At 35.2% G+C, this 15760-nt stretch overlaps 2 protein-coding genes across 4 annotated transcripts; one reads left to right on the top strand and one right to left on the bottom strand.

Annotated features, from left to right (window-relative positions):
• The first annotated feature begins 3573 nt into the window (after nucleotides 1-3573).
• On the top strand, nucleotides 3574-13539 carry LOC132299890 (hydroxyproline O-galactosyltransferase GALT6-like). Of its 2 annotated transcripts, none has more exons than XM_059796762.1 (4): nucleotides 3574-3870; nucleotides 5679-5807; nucleotides 6277-6348; nucleotides 13276-13539. In XM_059796762.1, the coding sequence occupies exons 1-4, from the start codon at nucleotides 3826-3828 to the stop codon at nucleotides 13390-13392; spliced, it is 363 nt and encodes a 120-aa protein (XP_059652745.1). In that variant the 5' UTR covers nucleotides 3574-3825; the 3' UTR covers nucleotides 13393-13539. The 2 variants fall into 2 exon arrangements, with proteins under 2 accessions (XP_059652745.1, XP_059652746.1); XM_059796763.1 differs by having other exon boundaries at nucleotides 5679-5824.
• On the bottom strand, nucleotides 8394-13279 carry LOC132299891 (uncharacterized). Of its 2 annotated transcripts, XM_059796765.1 has the most exons (4): nucleotides 12618-13279; nucleotides 9768-9864; nucleotides 9175-9236; nucleotides 8394-8954 (listed from the first exon to the last, which is right to left on the bottom strand). In XM_059796765.1, the coding sequence occupies exons 1-4, from the start codon at nucleotides 12669-12671 to the stop codon at nucleotides 8874-8876; spliced, it is 294 nt and encodes a 97-aa protein (XP_059652748.1). In that variant the 5' UTR covers nucleotides 12672-13279; the 3' UTR covers nucleotides 8394-8873. The 2 variants fall into 2 exon arrangements, with proteins under 2 accessions (XP_059652748.1, XP_059652747.1); XM_059796764.1 differs by lacking the exon at nucleotides 8394-8954 and having other exon boundaries at nucleotides 9084-9864.
• Nucleotides 13540-15760: the final 2221 nt, after the last annotated feature.

Below are 15760 nucleotides of genomic sequence, written 5' to 3'. Positions count from 1 at the left end.
TCTCATCATCTTGGGGCTCAACGTCTTCTGGATTAAGCGAGGCTGATAAAGTTCCACTGTCTGAATCTGCGAAAAAAAAAAAAAAGAGGGGGGTAAGAGAATTTCAATTAAAAGTTTATATATATATATATATATATATATATATATATATATATATATGTATATAAATAAAGGAAGATCGTACCCTTGAGGAGGCTGACAGTGGCTTTGGCCTTAGCTTTTCTCTCTTTATTGGTCCTTGTTGGAGCATCTGTTGGCTGAGAGAAAGGGAGTTTCTTGGCCGTTTGTTTTTTATCTTTGGGAGGATCTTTTTGAGGCATCTTCTTTGGGGTAACGGCCCGGGAAATTACGAATGCCCCTTCAATGGCCACATATATGAACTTGAAAGATTCCAATATTTTAACAATAAGGGACTGGCTATCAGCCGTCCTTGTAGAAGTAATGTAAGAAGACCACCATTGATCAAAACTAGAATCTGAGGCTGGGTTTTTGATGAAGGGTTGGAATTGGAACCCGGCTTGCAGATTTGAGAACCGGGAGGACACGCTCTTTACATAGGAGTCATCTGGAAATACCACACGCCTATGGAAGTTTTTGTTGAAAGAGAAATAAGGGGGCATGGGGATCATTTGAGTCAGACCAAATTGCCTAGCAAGTTGGTTTGGATTGTAGAACTCAACTCCAACTTTTGAGTTTACTGTGCCTAGAGGGCCAGTGTTGAAGTGAAGGTCTCTTGGAAGTAAGAAACTAGCCCACATGGCCGAATGCTTATCAGCTGATTTTTTGGTAGACACTCCTTGAGGAGGAGTCAGCCATCGAGGAGCTTGTGAGCAATGAGAAAATGGAAGGAATTGGCTGATAGTCCTCTGTTCACAACCGGAGTAAAAGAAATTGAAGCAATCTCCAAATGAATGGGATTTAGGTACGGCTGATGCGTAACTTACAGAAAGTAATGGGTCATTGGCCGAAGGCCTTACCACAGGTCCGAGTTCAGGAAAGTACACTTGAAGCCAAATTTGAAATAACCAGAGGGGACCACCATAGCGTCCGAAGTTGGAGGTAAGCAAGTCATAAATCCCTCTATATAAATGAGAAAGCACCAGGGGGGCAAGAGCAAGGTGTTTACCTCTTGAAAGGGCAACGGCCACATGAATGTAATCCTTTGTGACTTGAAAGGCCGGTACGCATAGAAGAAACTTGTTCATCCACGCCAACAAGAAGGCAATATGTTCAGCATCATTCACAAGGACGCGAGGATCCATGGTAGAAGTTAAGTATTTGCCATAAGAGGATTCAGATGATTTGGTTCCAGTTTGCTTTGAAGGGAAGATGAAAGGAGAATCCTTTTCAACCAATAAGGTACTTACATCAATCCCAAAGGGTTTGAGGCCGGTCAGATAGCACACGTCTTGAATGGTTGGAGCCATCATGCCACATTTCAAGTGTAAGGAGTTGGTGGTGGTCGACCAATTAAACATGGCTGCTATCATCAAGGCTCTGTCTTGGGCGATGTTAGTTTTACTTAGCTGAATGGCATCATATATGCCACAATCCTTCCATATTTCTCCCTTCACAGCTCCAACTCGGTCGACCCAATTGATCCAAGCATCATTTGGGCTATACCATGTTCTAAAATGAAAGTGTGGCAAACTGCCATTTTCATTAGTAGGGAAGGTTTGAAGGAATGGAAGAACGTCGGCCAAAGGATAGAAAGGTGAGATTGATGAAGGAGCTTCATCAGGGAAAGCAGGACCTAAGCCTTTGAAGTCAATACGAAGATCGATAAGGGTATTGAGACAGTATTTGTAAGGAGATAGAGTTTTTAGGGATTTTTCTATGATGTTGCCATGAGTTGAAGGATCGGTAGGTTGAGGGATAGAGGTGGAATCAGTTGATTTAGTTTTCTTAGGAGCCATAGAGGACATCAGGAACGATTTCGCCGAGAAAGAATTTCAGAGATAGAAAGTTTAAGGAAAGAAGAATGATTTTAGGGATTAGAGGGTATCAAGCTAAATACTTGTTGGATGTAATAGCGGATTAGTGTAGTCGCCGCTTTAATTGGGAAAGATAACCATTAAAGCAGGTGGTTGGGAAAAGGATTTATTACTAAAATTTGAATTACAATTTTAGGCCGATTCAAATTCCAAACGCTTCGTATCATAAGTGATAAAAGCCTTTGAAATTCAGGGGGCATTTGTTGGCACCAAAACATGGCAGCCACTTCAGCAGCGACGTGGACCAATGGGAAGTCGATAAGGGTTGAGCATGTCCAAGAATGGATCGGCCAGTTTGAAGATATTAGGAGCAAATATAGAAAGATATATTTCAGCCACCTAATGATATGGCAGTTGCTGAAATATAGCAACTGACATTTGACTTTTTTCAAAATGGGATGTTAACAGAAAAGGAAAAGGCTAGAGTTTGGATGAAACTCAATAACTAAATTCCTATAAAATAGGAAGTTTAGTTTGATGAAAGAAGGAAAGCTTTGAAGACATGTATAGAAGGTTGGCAGCATGAAGTGAACAAATCTAATTGTGACAAGTGGCCTTGACATGGCGCTAAAGGATGGGCCACTTGGGATAGAACACGGCTGCCAAGTTTATAAAAGGAAGTTGCTAGAACTTAGCAACTTTTTAGCAACTTTCTAGCAACGTTTTAGCAATATCTCGGCAACTTACATGTGATTAAATCGAGGAAGATTGTTTTTACAGAGATTTCCTACTGAAACAAAACAAGAAAGGAAGCAGAATAACAATAGGATTTGACTGAGTTCAAATTGTGAAGAAAAGAATCAAAGGAGAGATTTTCTAGCAATAACTTAGGAAAATAAGTTGAGATAGAACTTCTATAAATAGAAGTATTGTATTCCTATTCCAATTTGTCCAGCACCACCACAAAACATGCATTTCAACTAAAAATGTTTTCAATTGACTCTACGTCATTTTTTCCTATCAATTTCTTTATTTCAATTTAATGGCAATTGATTAGATCATTGTCAACTATTTCAATTCAGCCATTTACTTTCTTTCAATTTCAATTATGCCAATTTTAATTACGCAATTTTAGTTAGGCTTTCAATTCAATGGCAATTGATTAAATTCTTGCCATTGAATCGTAGTGACAATTGATTAAATTCTTGTCATTACTTGGCTGATGGCAATTGATTAAATTCTTGCTATCACGTTTCAGTGGCGATCGATTAAATTCTTGCCATTGTGTTTGGCTGATGGCGATTGATTAAGTTCTCGCCATCACGTTCGGCCGGCGATCGATTAAGTTCTTGCCGCCTGCCTTCACTCGGCCATTCCATCCAATCAAACATTCATCAGCCGTTACATTTCTTTAGACACTCTAAAAAGTCCTTACTACAAACAAGGCATAAAAGAACATTGCTGGGAGTTCTTACTAGTCTCTCTTCCACACAATCGCCTGAGAGTCAGCCATCAGAAAAAGGGATAGGCTGGTGTTCAATTACATATTTTGGGTATTTTGTACAAATAACCATCGACCGGCGTAGGGAACAAAAACCGCGCGAACATATACCAAAGTATATTTACTCACATGTATTAGGGCAAATCATTTCAGCCCTCCGCAATCGCCTCCATCTCTATTCTCGTTCTCAACTAGGCCCTCTCTGTCTCTGCAACTGCAAAGTACAAAATCTACAAGAATCAGAACCCATATCGGCATATCAGATATGATTTTGAATAACGACGACGATGATGATTTTGAATCACCCACAAACCCTCAAGCGTCTCCGGCGAGGTCGTACCACCGAATCCACATCGGCCACCCAAAAGCGGGAGTTGTGGCGTAGTGTCGATGAAGAGATTGAAGAGTTCTCTCCGCAGGAGGATAAACGTGAAGGTAAGACTAGTGACTCTTAATCTTTGAATGCTGTTTCTCTTTTGTTCTTGAATGTTATTGCTCGTTTGGTTGCTGGGAAAATGTGGAAAAGAAAATGAATTGAAAATTCGCATTTTAGGGTTTCATTCATTTGGTACCCAACTATGTATCTTTGGTAATTCGAGGTTTATTAAACTATATTTAGCTTGATTGAGATGGGCTTTTCGTTTTTCTAACATCCTAAAATAATAAAAGGCATAAGATTTAAATTTTGATTTGTACTTTCTGTTTCCCCTTCTCATGTTTCCTGGCAAACAAATGGAAAATGATACCCTGTTTACAATGGAAACTTGAAATCGCCTCTATCTCTATTCTAGTTCTCAACTCTGAACTTGCCCTCTCTCTGTCTCTGCAACTGCAAACTACAAAATCTACAAGAATCAGAACCCATATCGACATATCATTTCAGATTGTTCAAAATATCAAAACCCATATCCTTCAGTTTCCATCGCCCGCTATTCCAGTTTGGGTTCGCCGTTCGCAAGCTTCAGCCTCTGGTCCGCTGTCTCTCAACTCTCAAGCCCTCTCTCTGCAACTGCTAACTTGTACACAGCCACTCTCTGGTAAAGTGATGCCCTTCTTGCAAGGCCATGGTGACACAACTTGTAACAGCCAACGTTGAAATTACATGCTATGTGAGGGTTAATATTATGTGGACTAGCTCAATTAAGGATTAGGCTTTGATGATTTTTTTGAGACCTCTTGACGATGACTTGCTATGTAATAGCTATTGCTTAGTTTGAATTCACGTGTATTAATGGACAACATTCTTTTATGATGTTTGTATGTATTTTTGGAGGAAGGAAAAGATTTAGAAACCCACCCCTTTATCTTTTGGAGTTCCTATTAAATCACATATCATAATTTCTTATTTTACATTTTAGTGGTTTGTAACGAGACCATGGAGGCAATGCCATTTATCTAAGTATGCATGCAAGTGTCATTATATTTTGACTTATTGCGGATGAAGTATGTTTTTATGTTAATTTGGATTATAAATTTATATATATTAGTTAGAAGTTATATGCATAAATCTAGAGTGAAGGCATGTGTTGAAATCCAATGACTAGTATAATTTTATTTGTAAGTTTCATTACAAATTATTATTATTATTATTATTATTATTATTATTATTATTATTATTACTACTACTACTACTACAATACTATTTTTGCCATGTTCACATTTTGATTGGAATAACCATTTAATTTAGATGCTATGGTTTAACTCCTTAAAATATGTGTCTTGCCGTAGTTATATATATATATATATATAAATGCATTAAAATCTAGTCAGCCAACATCCATCGAGTCAATGACTAGTATAATTTTATTTGAAAGTCATAGTTTGTTTATTTAAATCATGTGCATTATCATGGTTGAATAAGTTAAGTTTAAGACCATGATTAAAGTTCATGTACTGGCCTATTTTTTGCACAAAAATATACACCCTCAGACTTGAACCTGTGTTCTAATGCTTGGTAGCTAGAGCTTTAGCTATTTTTTTAGCATTACTCCAAGCAATAAACAGAATATATAATATTTTTTTTATTATTACACAATGTCTCCACTATATTTCCCTATCATATAAAAAAGAAAGAAAGGGGAAAAAGGTTTCTTGGTGATAGAATTATCCTTCTGAAGCACCCCTTCTAGTTGTGTTCATTGACAATAGTCACTTTGCCTGAAATTTTTTTGGGTAACAGCTGGACTGTTTATTTTTTTTCTGTTTCTTTCTATTTCTTATTTCATTTTTTTTCCTACTGGCAGAATACGAATAGACAAGTCAATCTCGAGCTGTGGAGAGAAGCTCAAGTATATGGAGATATCCAGCTGATGCCTTTTGTTGATTACTACAGCCTTCTCAGCTTGAAAACAATTGCAATTTGCATTATGGGGGTGCGTAGATATAAATGGTTGGTATAGAAACAAAAGAGGTTGCTGTTATTTATAATTTTTTTCTGCAGGCAGAATTGTTATCATGGCCCTCACTAATTTACTGTTTTGCACTTGTGCTGATATTGTGATTTACTTTGCATTTGGCAGCATCATGAAATAAAATAGGTGGTTCATTATGTAGACTACAAAAACATGCTAACTCTTGAAGCCAACACTAAGCTAACTTAGTAAACCTTACATTTACAATATTTTTGGAGAAGAAAGGGAGCTAGTCCACATAATATTAACCCTCACATAGCATGTAATTTCAACGTTGGCTGTTACAAGTTGTGTCACCATGGCCTTGCAAGAAGGGCATCACTTTATCGGCATATCATTGGTTTTGAGTTTTTTCATTTAACTATCTCCACTTAGGGTGTATTTTGGTGTTATATTTTCTTTAATTGATTTGCATGTACTTGAAATGTAGTCTTCCAAAGGGACTGGGAAAAGACAACAGTGGGAGCGTCGATTGCATGGCCTATCAAATACATCAAAATTTGTAAGTTGTATGGTCTTTATGTGCGATAAAATTCTTTGATGATTGCACAATTTTAATGTTTTTTATACTCATACTTAGGGGGTCATGTGCCTTTAAGTGACCAATTTTGCAGTGTACCTTGAACTTTATTACTTTATTGGTACATCAGCCCATGTGGAGGCCATTTTTTTTTCTTGTTTTAAAATGTTGAAAGCATGGGAGTATGGGATCATCATATGTGGAGGTTTTGCTTGATTGTTGTGGAGGAGAAGTTGTTGATATGTTGTTTATACCTTTACTTAAATTTTTTAGTTTTACATGGAATAGTAGTTTACTTACATTTTTTAGTTTTACATGAAATTGTAGTTTACTTAAATTTTTTAGTTTTACATGAAATTGTAGTTTGTCTTTGCATGAAAATTTTGAAACCTTTCCATCTATTATTGGAACCATACTTTAGTACTACAGTAGTAGGGTATGGACCATTCTTTATTAGGAAATTGAATATAATGGAGTCATGGACATGTATCAAAGTAAATAAAGAGGTCTTCTAAGTTTTAATAAGAAATCATGCTATCAAGTGTTTCAGACTCTCAGGATGCGAATTAACCTTTCAAAAAAAAAAAAAAAAAAAAAAAAAAAAAATTGTCTCAAGATGCTTAAAAAGGATTACTTTATTGCACAAATTTTATTAGGTAATGCTTTTTTAATTCATGTTTATATTCTATCTAAAACACCCACCAAGAATAATTGAAATTTAGAATTCAAAAACTTGTAAATCCTATGAAAAATTAATTAAGTTTCCAAAACATTCTTAATTGACAGAACAGAAAAATTAAATAAGTTTCCAAAACTTGTATTCTAACTAAAGTTTTATTCAAATCCAAATTTTAGTCGATTCAAATCTATAAAAATAAAAAATAAAAATAAACAACTCCAAATTTTTCTCATCAACCCCATCTGTTAGGAATGATCTACAAAACTCTTACTAGAAATTGCAGATGGAGAGATCATGATGATGACTATTTATGGTTTGGTAATTATTGCAAAGAAAAGAGAACCAGTAAGGTAGAATCATGAGTCCCCAATACATAACCCAACTCCGGTGTCGCACGTGTGAATTCCTTAGCCAACTCTCTAGCGTTAAGTTCCTAAATCTCGTTATGTACATCATTTCTCTCCAGTTTTGCTAATAAGGACCATTTTCTACATTACAGTTAATATGTAAAAGGCTATATGTAATCGACATTCTGGATGTTGCGTTTATGTGCTCTTTCTTAATGGATTTTGTGGCAAAAGAGAGCTAAGTGGTTAGTTTTGCTTACAAAATGATAAGGCAATTTAAAAGGAATGACATAGAAATTTAAAATATTCATATTTGTGCTTTGTGAATATAAGATAATTTATAGGTGTTCTAAAGCCTCAAAAGCTCTTCTGAAAAACTATTATATTTTGAAAGTTCGTTGGGACAAGCTATCAAAAAAGAGATTATGTGGCCCCAACTGTCTGTTTCAAAGCAGATTAACTTGACTTCTTGCATGTCATTAAGGACCTGCATGGACTACACTCTCTATAAAATAGACATTTTAGGGCTCCATCTCTCTGTTTCAAAGCAGCAAACTCCCTCCCTCCCACCCACTACCCTCTCTGTAAAAGAGAAATTCTAGGGCTCCACCTCTCTGTTTAGAATTTAGATAGGACTGATTAGTTTATCCATTGCCATTTTGTTAAAAAGTGAGAAGTCAAATTAACCACCTCATTCTATTTAATTATCTTTTGTACAAACGAATATACAAGATATGAGTATTTTCTAGGTTGTAGCAGAATTCTGAGGGAATTATTAAAAGAATATGATGAATCTGTTTTAAGATAAAAATTTGTACACTCTTTCTTGGATTGTTGAAGAAATTGTCACAATCCAACTATGGATAATCTGATGCAAGCAAGGTTGGTCAGCATTATGTAAAATGTATGAACAAATGAATCAAATATTGTAACCCTAATGTTCATATAAAGATCACAAATTAACACCATGAATTGAAAGCATTGTTTTGATGCAGAGACACAGATGGTTATAATTTTGACTAAACTTAGTAGCATTAGCAGCATTATGGTAATATCTAACTTCACAAGAGACTATATTTTACAATACAAACATATATGTTACTACTTAGTGTTGAGTTAAAAGAATGAAATACAAACAGCACTTGTAAGCAAGACAAAAAGAAGCTGCTAAGCTATAAATATTTTCAGTGGACTTCACTTCTACTGGGGGCAAAATTGTGAGCCTAAACCTAACTACTACATTTATCCTTAATCCTTTAGTCGATAGGCTCATCGTTGTTGATTGGTGGCTTGCGGCCTGGCTTATCCATTCCTTTATAATCCTTATGCATCAGTGTCACAATCTCATGGGTGGCCTTTAGAAGTCTCTGTGCTTCATTCGTATGAGCAATACCATCAATAGGCTCTCGAGAGACTTGTTTCTTTGAAGAATTTCCATGACCAGCTTTAGTTGAAACTTGACAGTAGTGTGTCTTAGTGTTTTAGAAGTGGACTGGCTCAGTCCCTGGAATTCCCAAGCTTGCAGATTTCGATGTCTTTAGCTCCAACATGTTACTATTGTTCTGTCATTAAAACATTAACATTGATTTCAATGTTAGTGAGGTCACATAACAAATGCATCCATCTTCCTAAGGAAGATTTTGATGTTTAGAAGCATAAAACATCTATTTGCAACACCCTCAGTTTGAGTACAAAAAATAAATTGAGTTGCAGACCTATGTAAACCAGTGCAAGTGCGTGTGTAAGATCAAGAGACAGATAGTGAGAGAGAGGGAGAGAGACCTGATCAATCGAGTGATATTGAGGTCTTTTAAGTGATGTATTTGAAGCTTCTGTATCCTTTCCTGCATCCAATTAGCCAAATAAAAAAATTGGAATCATAAGCTAGTGAATGGACCTTGTCCGAAAATAAACATCTTGATTGAGTCGGTATATATATATATATATGTTACCAAGTAGCACACTACTAGGTTTAGAAATGAAACTGAAGAATGGAATTAAAACATAATTTACTAATAAAACAGAGCACCTTTAGCATTATAGTGAGTCAATTCCTCTAGAAATTGAGAAACTTGCATTACATATATACAAGTTTGATATTTCCCATATACTATGCTCTAATTAGAACATTTCTAATAACAAAAGGGGATCTTCCAAGCATAGCAATTGCTTTTCTTTTCTTTTCATTTTTTTTTTTCTCAATTAGTTATTCTTAGGAGGGTGGTGTCTTGGCAAATGGTAATCTGCACTTGAAGCTACAAAACCAGCCAATTTGAACTTCTTGAGAATATTACTTTTGTCACCGACTATACATTTCACATCCAAATCTTCCTTCCTTTCAAGATCATAACATTTTCTGGAAGAATGGGTTGCACCTGATATCTTTGAATTCTCTTTATCTACTGCCATTTTCCTTCCTCCAATCCCTATTTTCCTAGCAACAGCAGCAGCATGAATTCTGTCCAAAAATTCCTGTTCAATCACATTTACACTTGGTTATCAAAGTTCATAAAAGATATATAACTTTTAGCATGCTAAAACTATGATACCCCTAGACATGGGTTGATCAGGTCCAAGCCTAAACCCGAGGGAATATCAAACAATTAATATTTAAATGAACACAGATTACAAAACTGAAATAAGAAATAAATAATTAAAAGCTGGAAGAATTCTAAAATATAATCCTTTAAAATTAAATATTTAAAATCTAATAATCCCAAAATCACCAGAGATAAATATGTATAATAATCTGCCAATCCAAAACCTCCAAGATAACAACTCGGGAATCCATTTAGTGGACCCCTAATCAAAACCCAAACTGAAACGGAAATAACTAAAAGCAATCTAGTACTAAAACATAAGAGCGATCGTACGTCGTCGGAAGAATGAGTGACCGTCTCTGCTCAGCACGAACAAGCTCTAAGCTTGGAATTGACAAACCTTAATAAAATAGAAGTGGGTCAGGCTCACGAACAAGTTCTACCCTACTACAATTTAGCAATGACTCAATACGCATGTACATCCTAAACAACTCAACAATAGCTATATAATCCATACATATGTATATATCCACACTACAGGACTGTCACTGGACTATGAAGAAGGTCTCAACCTGAATAGAAGGCAACATACAAAATGCACCTGAGTGGGCATGGGTACCTAAGCCTAACAGGATATACCTCAACCAACATAGCCAGCTACGCATCCTACTGCATAGACGCTCCCTAACCGTCGACTCTGAGACTCAAGCTCATATCGCGGTATCATAAATATATATTTAAAGTCCTGTCCCACCCATCTATAATAAATCCAGTTAGCCGTTCAGCTTATAAGTAGGATTTTATTCTTATAATCCGTTTCCTTATTCCAAAATAGGTAGGACTTAGTGTTTTGAACTAATCCATCCCTAGTATGCCATCGTCCCATACCGGTGCATACAATCCACAAAATCCACTAATTGATGTCACAAATAATAAAACTTAAGTACCAATTAATCCTTAACAAGCACAATAAAATGTAGGATTTAAACATGCTGTTTTATACCTATCCCATAATTGATGCGATAAATAATTTAAAATATAGACATCAATTAATCCTCAACAAGCATAATAAAATACAGGATTTAAACATGCTGTTTTATACCAGTCCCATAATTGATGCGATAAATAATTTAAAATATAGACATCAATTAATCCTCAACAAGCATAATAAAATACAGGATTTAAACATGCTGTTTTATACCAGTCCCATAATTGATGCGATAAATCATTTAAAATATAGACATCAATTAATTCTTAACAAGTATAATAAAGTGTAGGATTTATACATGCTTATTTTATACTACTAAAACATGATCAGAAACGTATAATCATTGACAGAAAATTGTTAAAATAAATCCAAGCAATTTAGCTATCCATAACCAAAATCAGTATGCATAACTTGTTAAGAAAATTCCTATTGTTCAAATTTCTAACAATGTAAAGTTGGGTACACATTTTGTATTTTAACCTGTCCTTCTAAACCATCCAAAACCTACCACCATAGTTCCTAGTTGAAGTCTGGAACCCAAGAAAATCCATTCACAGTAGCCAACATTCGCTCGAAGCTAAAAAAAAATATCAAAAACTAAGGGAGCAGGCTCCCTCAAAGAGGGAGCCGCCTCCAAGGCCTCTAGAGCCGGCTCCCTCAAGGAGGGAGCCTGCTCTTTGATTAGGGGAGCCTGCTCCCTTCAAAAGGGAGCCGGCTCTCCTCCCGTTCCTTCATCTCCTCCAAGTCCGGCGACTATCCGAACATTTGTCCTCCATTCCTAGGGTTCCTAGGTGTCTGAACTAGGTTCCAATGCGTTCCAAAAATAATTAAATTCTTTATTCATTAATCGGCATCAATTAAAACATGAATCATGCAAGAAAATTTAAAAACAAGCAAACACCAATTCATGTAAAGAGATACTGTTATAATTGAACCTAACATGCGAACCAGATTAATTTTAATATTTATTTACTCCTATAATTGTGTTAGGCATGTAAAGAACACGAGTCAAAGGGAGAGAGTTAGGAATAGAACTTGCCTTTAGGTCTCAGTTCGAAACCTTGCACCGTCATCTTCCTAAACTGTTGGTAATTCCTACTGTTCTAACTCTTCTGCTTCCTCTTTGGTTCAACACACGAACAACCCCTTTTAATCCTTCCTTGGTTCAGCCTTAGTCTAAGCCCAACCCTAGTTTTCCTCTCTCTACTTCTCTCAAGTCTCTTTCGGTTTCACTCTGCCTCTAGTACGTGAATAGGGTTTTAAAAACCCTTGGCAGAGACCTACTATTATATTTAAGAAAAATATCAACCCTAATTCTAATTTAATTTAGAGACGGGAAAAGAACAATGCATTCTATACCTAAGTCGGCTATATAAACACTTGACTACCTACAATAAAACAAAACCCTAATTAAACAATTAAAACAATTTCCAATTAAAGAAAATAACCGTCCATTAAATAAACAATTAAACAACCAATTCAATTAAATAAAATAATTAATCAAATAACACAATTTAAATACATAATTAAACAATTAAATCAAATAAATAATAAAACAATTAAATAATTAAGCAAATAATCACACAAAAATGAAATAAAACAATAATTAAAATGCCGAGACTATCCTTTTAAAATTAGGGGTATCACACACACACACACACACACACACACACACATATAATAACAAGACTAGGTACCTTTTGAGCAGATGCAAAATTTTTAGTAGTCACCGTTAGCCCTGAACCTGTCATAGTCTGCTTGTTTCATGTACACACGCACAAAAAAAAAAAAAAGGTTATTGGAGAAAAAATTAGACTGCCTACCTTGATGAGCATGTGCAGAGGAGTTCCAGAGGGCATGCAAAACAAAGAGAAGGCATGGTACTAAGCTTGCAAATTTAATAGTCACCATTTATGAGTTCTTTTTCTTTCCTACTTATGTATGTTTGTTGCTCAGCAACCAAAAGAGAAGAAAAATGAAAACACAATGTGAATTTTATAGAATTCAAACCTCAAACCAGAGCTAGGGTTCCAACACCTGGCTTAATAAAATATGGGTCCCGACTCCTAGGTATGTGCAGGGCTTAGGGAAGCCAAACATAAATATTTAATTAACTAAAATAATATGTATGTTCTGAAAGAAAGAAAGAAAATCAGTCTTCTTCATTTCAAATGTTTGAATATAGTGTCATGATTTCTTTTGGTGACGGGATGTCAATGATCCAAGATATTGAGTTAATATGAAGAGTAGATCTTTCAATGTACCTTTATTATAATGCTTGCTTTGTTTGGTTTAATTTTGACAACTTTACAACTTGCTTTATATTCTCTGACTTCAACTATTACATCTTTGTAGGTCAAAGCTAGGATTGCGATTGCCGTTACTTTTTTTGTTGCCGTTATATTTTTTGTATGGCTCATAAAGAAGTTGCATATATGTAATGGAAGAGAGAGACTAAAACAGAGCAAGTAGATATAAGAATTTTTGTTTTATTTTGGTATGGCATAAGAAGTTAGAAATTTGTATATGGTTAATTTTTGTATAAAACAATGATTTGGAATTGGTGTTATATATATATATATATATATATATATAATGTTATTGGTTAGTTGTAAGTTATTTTGGTTATGATGCTATTTTTAATTTATTTAGTGTAAGTTTCTAGAGTCCTTGTAAGGCTAGTAGTAGGCCAAAAAAAAAAAAAAAGGCCTCGTGAGGGCTGCACTATTTTTTTTATTTTAAAATTACATAACGTACACTTTCTACCTGCCACGGTGCAAAACCGTGGTAAAAAGAACGACTTTCTACCACGGTGAAGAACCGTGGTAGAAAAAACGACTTTCTACCACGATGTGGAACCGTGGTTGAAAATAGACTTTCTACCATGGTACAAAACCGTGGTAGAAAGTCTTGACTTTCTATCACGGTTGTTTCTACCACGGTTCAAAATTGTGGTAGAAAGCCTTTTTCACCATAGTAAAAAGTCATTTTTCTTGTAATGTCTTCATACAAAAATAATAGCCAAAGCATAAGAATGTGGCTCACAATGGTGGTACTTACAAAAATTTCCGGAACAAAATTTATTTTCCCCACCAATTTTAAGGCTTCTTTTATTGGAATAACTTTGACGAAAATTCATTACCAAATAGACAAGGTGATAGACAAATGATGAGCATATTAATTCAACTGATTGCCTTCCCTAAAGCCTTCAACACAACACAATTACTCGGCAGAAAACAAAGCGTACATATTTTTTTTCTGAGGATTACACTGAAAAGGTTTTAGTTTCTAAACAACAAGAGCATCATTCTTCCTTCAATTTGCTTTTAAAAAAAAAAAATCAGCAAAAACAGAAAATAAAAAATACACAAACAACACTTAAAAGACCAAAGCATAAACAACTAAAGGATGTTAAGTAATTATGTTATCAACACGATCCCTTATGTGTAGTAGAAAGACTTCCCTCCAAAAGTGAGCCTAACACACATTCACATTGACTATCACACAACATATGGATGTTCATCACTTAAGCGGCTGCGTGCAAATTATTCTTTGGGATGAAAAACTCTTCAAGAAGTGTAACTTAAGTACTTGAATAATCGACAAATCTAAACTTAATGAACCATCAATCTGGAAGTTAGGTTATTTATACTAATTTCCAATTAACATTGAATCAGCTGTAGCTCATGCATAACCCTAAGCTCTGATTGAGACTCCCATCATTCAGCATGAAGCCAGGAAAACATTGCTGGCAACACTATAATAAATTCAAATAATAACAACTTCATGGTTTCATATAAAGAAATAAATATAACATAATTGGAACTAGTTACTGATTATTTTCAAGATATTAAATTTTGCGTGCTTTAACCCTCAACCAACAAGATGGTTAGAAAGGATCCGTAGTTGCCAAAGAACGAGGTTCGGTAACTTCATTTGCTTCACCATTCTGTAATAGCCCAATTGGTATTTCTTCCTTCCACAGTTGAGGGTTCGAGTCCCCTCAATGAGGCATTGATGTGTGTAATTTAAGTATAAAAAAGAAAGTGAACAAACCTAATTCATTTCCAGTAGCATTTGAAACTATTTGTTCTTTCAACCCATATCAGGTTATATAAAAATATTTTCACAGAAAATTCGATTTCAATTGTTAAATTGCGAAAAAAAAAAAAAAAACCTCTCTTTGTTTATTCTTTGTTCTGTTCGGTCGAAACAGGGAAGACATTGCATCAAGCCCAATTTATAATAAATTAAAAGAATTAATTACCACCCAAACAATATTTCATTAAAAAGAACAATACTTCTTTCAGACAACAGTACTTAAAAAATAAAATAAAAGTTAATATAATGAAACTTGTGTTAAACAAATGAGCAATTGACAGAAGTAAATGACATAGTCAATGTCTAAGTGCGTGCAGACAGAGATGTATAAACAATATTATACATATACAATATATATAGGGAGAGAGACTAACTGTTCCTCTGTTCGAAAGTGGGGACCCAGAAAGCTAACATGATTGTACGGCCTGAAAATCGAATAGTTTCTGTATTTCTAGGGTTATTTTAAAGGAGGGGGACTAGACACACATGTCTGGTTGCTGTGAGGTTGAGGATGATTATACACCATTAGACTGGTATAAAGAGTGCCTTCCCGGATTTGGGTTTTTAATGGAATCGGGTTGACCGACTACAAAATCGAATAGTTTCTGTATTTCTAGGGTTATTTTAAAGGAGGGGGACAAGACACACATGTCTGGTTGCTATGAGATTGAGGATGATTATACACCATTAGACTGGTATAAAGAGTGCCTTCCCGGATTTGGGATTTTGTGGGTATGGG

This window comes from Cornus florida, unplaced genomic scaffold (genome assembly GCF_030987335.1).
Source record: "Cornus florida cultivar Cherokee Brave unplaced genomic scaffold, ASM3098733v1 CherokeeBrave_3.0.0_Hap2_Chr03, whole genome shotgun sequence".
Lineage (NCBI taxonomy): Eukaryota > Viridiplantae > Streptophyta > Magnoliopsida > Cornales > Cornaceae > Cornus > Cornus florida.
The sequence above is the reverse complement of the archived record's forward strand: the minus strand, read 5'-3'. Positions and strand labels throughout refer to the sequence as shown.

Excerpts from the sequence above, each read along its gene's own strand:
- LOC132299890 (XM_059796762.1), top strand. The coding sequence starts at position 3,826 with ATGAAGAGATTGAAGAGTTCTCTCCGCAGGAGGATAAACGTGAAG. Across the intron at positions 3,871-5,678 it reads GCAGGAGGATAAACGTGAAG|AATACGAATAGACAAGTCAA; the intron begins GTAAGACTAGTG and ends TCCTACTGGCAG. Across the intron at positions 6,349-13,275 it reads TATCAAATACATCAAAATTT|GTCAAAGCTAGGATTGCGAT; the intron begins GTAAGTTGTATG and ends ACATCTTTGTAG.
- LOC132299891 (XM_059796764.1), bottom strand. The coding sequence starts at position 12,671 with ATGACAGGTTCAGGGCTAACGGTGACTACTAAAAATTTTGCATCTGCT. Across the intron at positions 9,865-12,617 it reads ATTTTGCATCTGCTCAAAAG|GAATTTTTGGACAGAATTCA; the intron begins GTACCTAGTCTT and ends GTGATTGAACAG.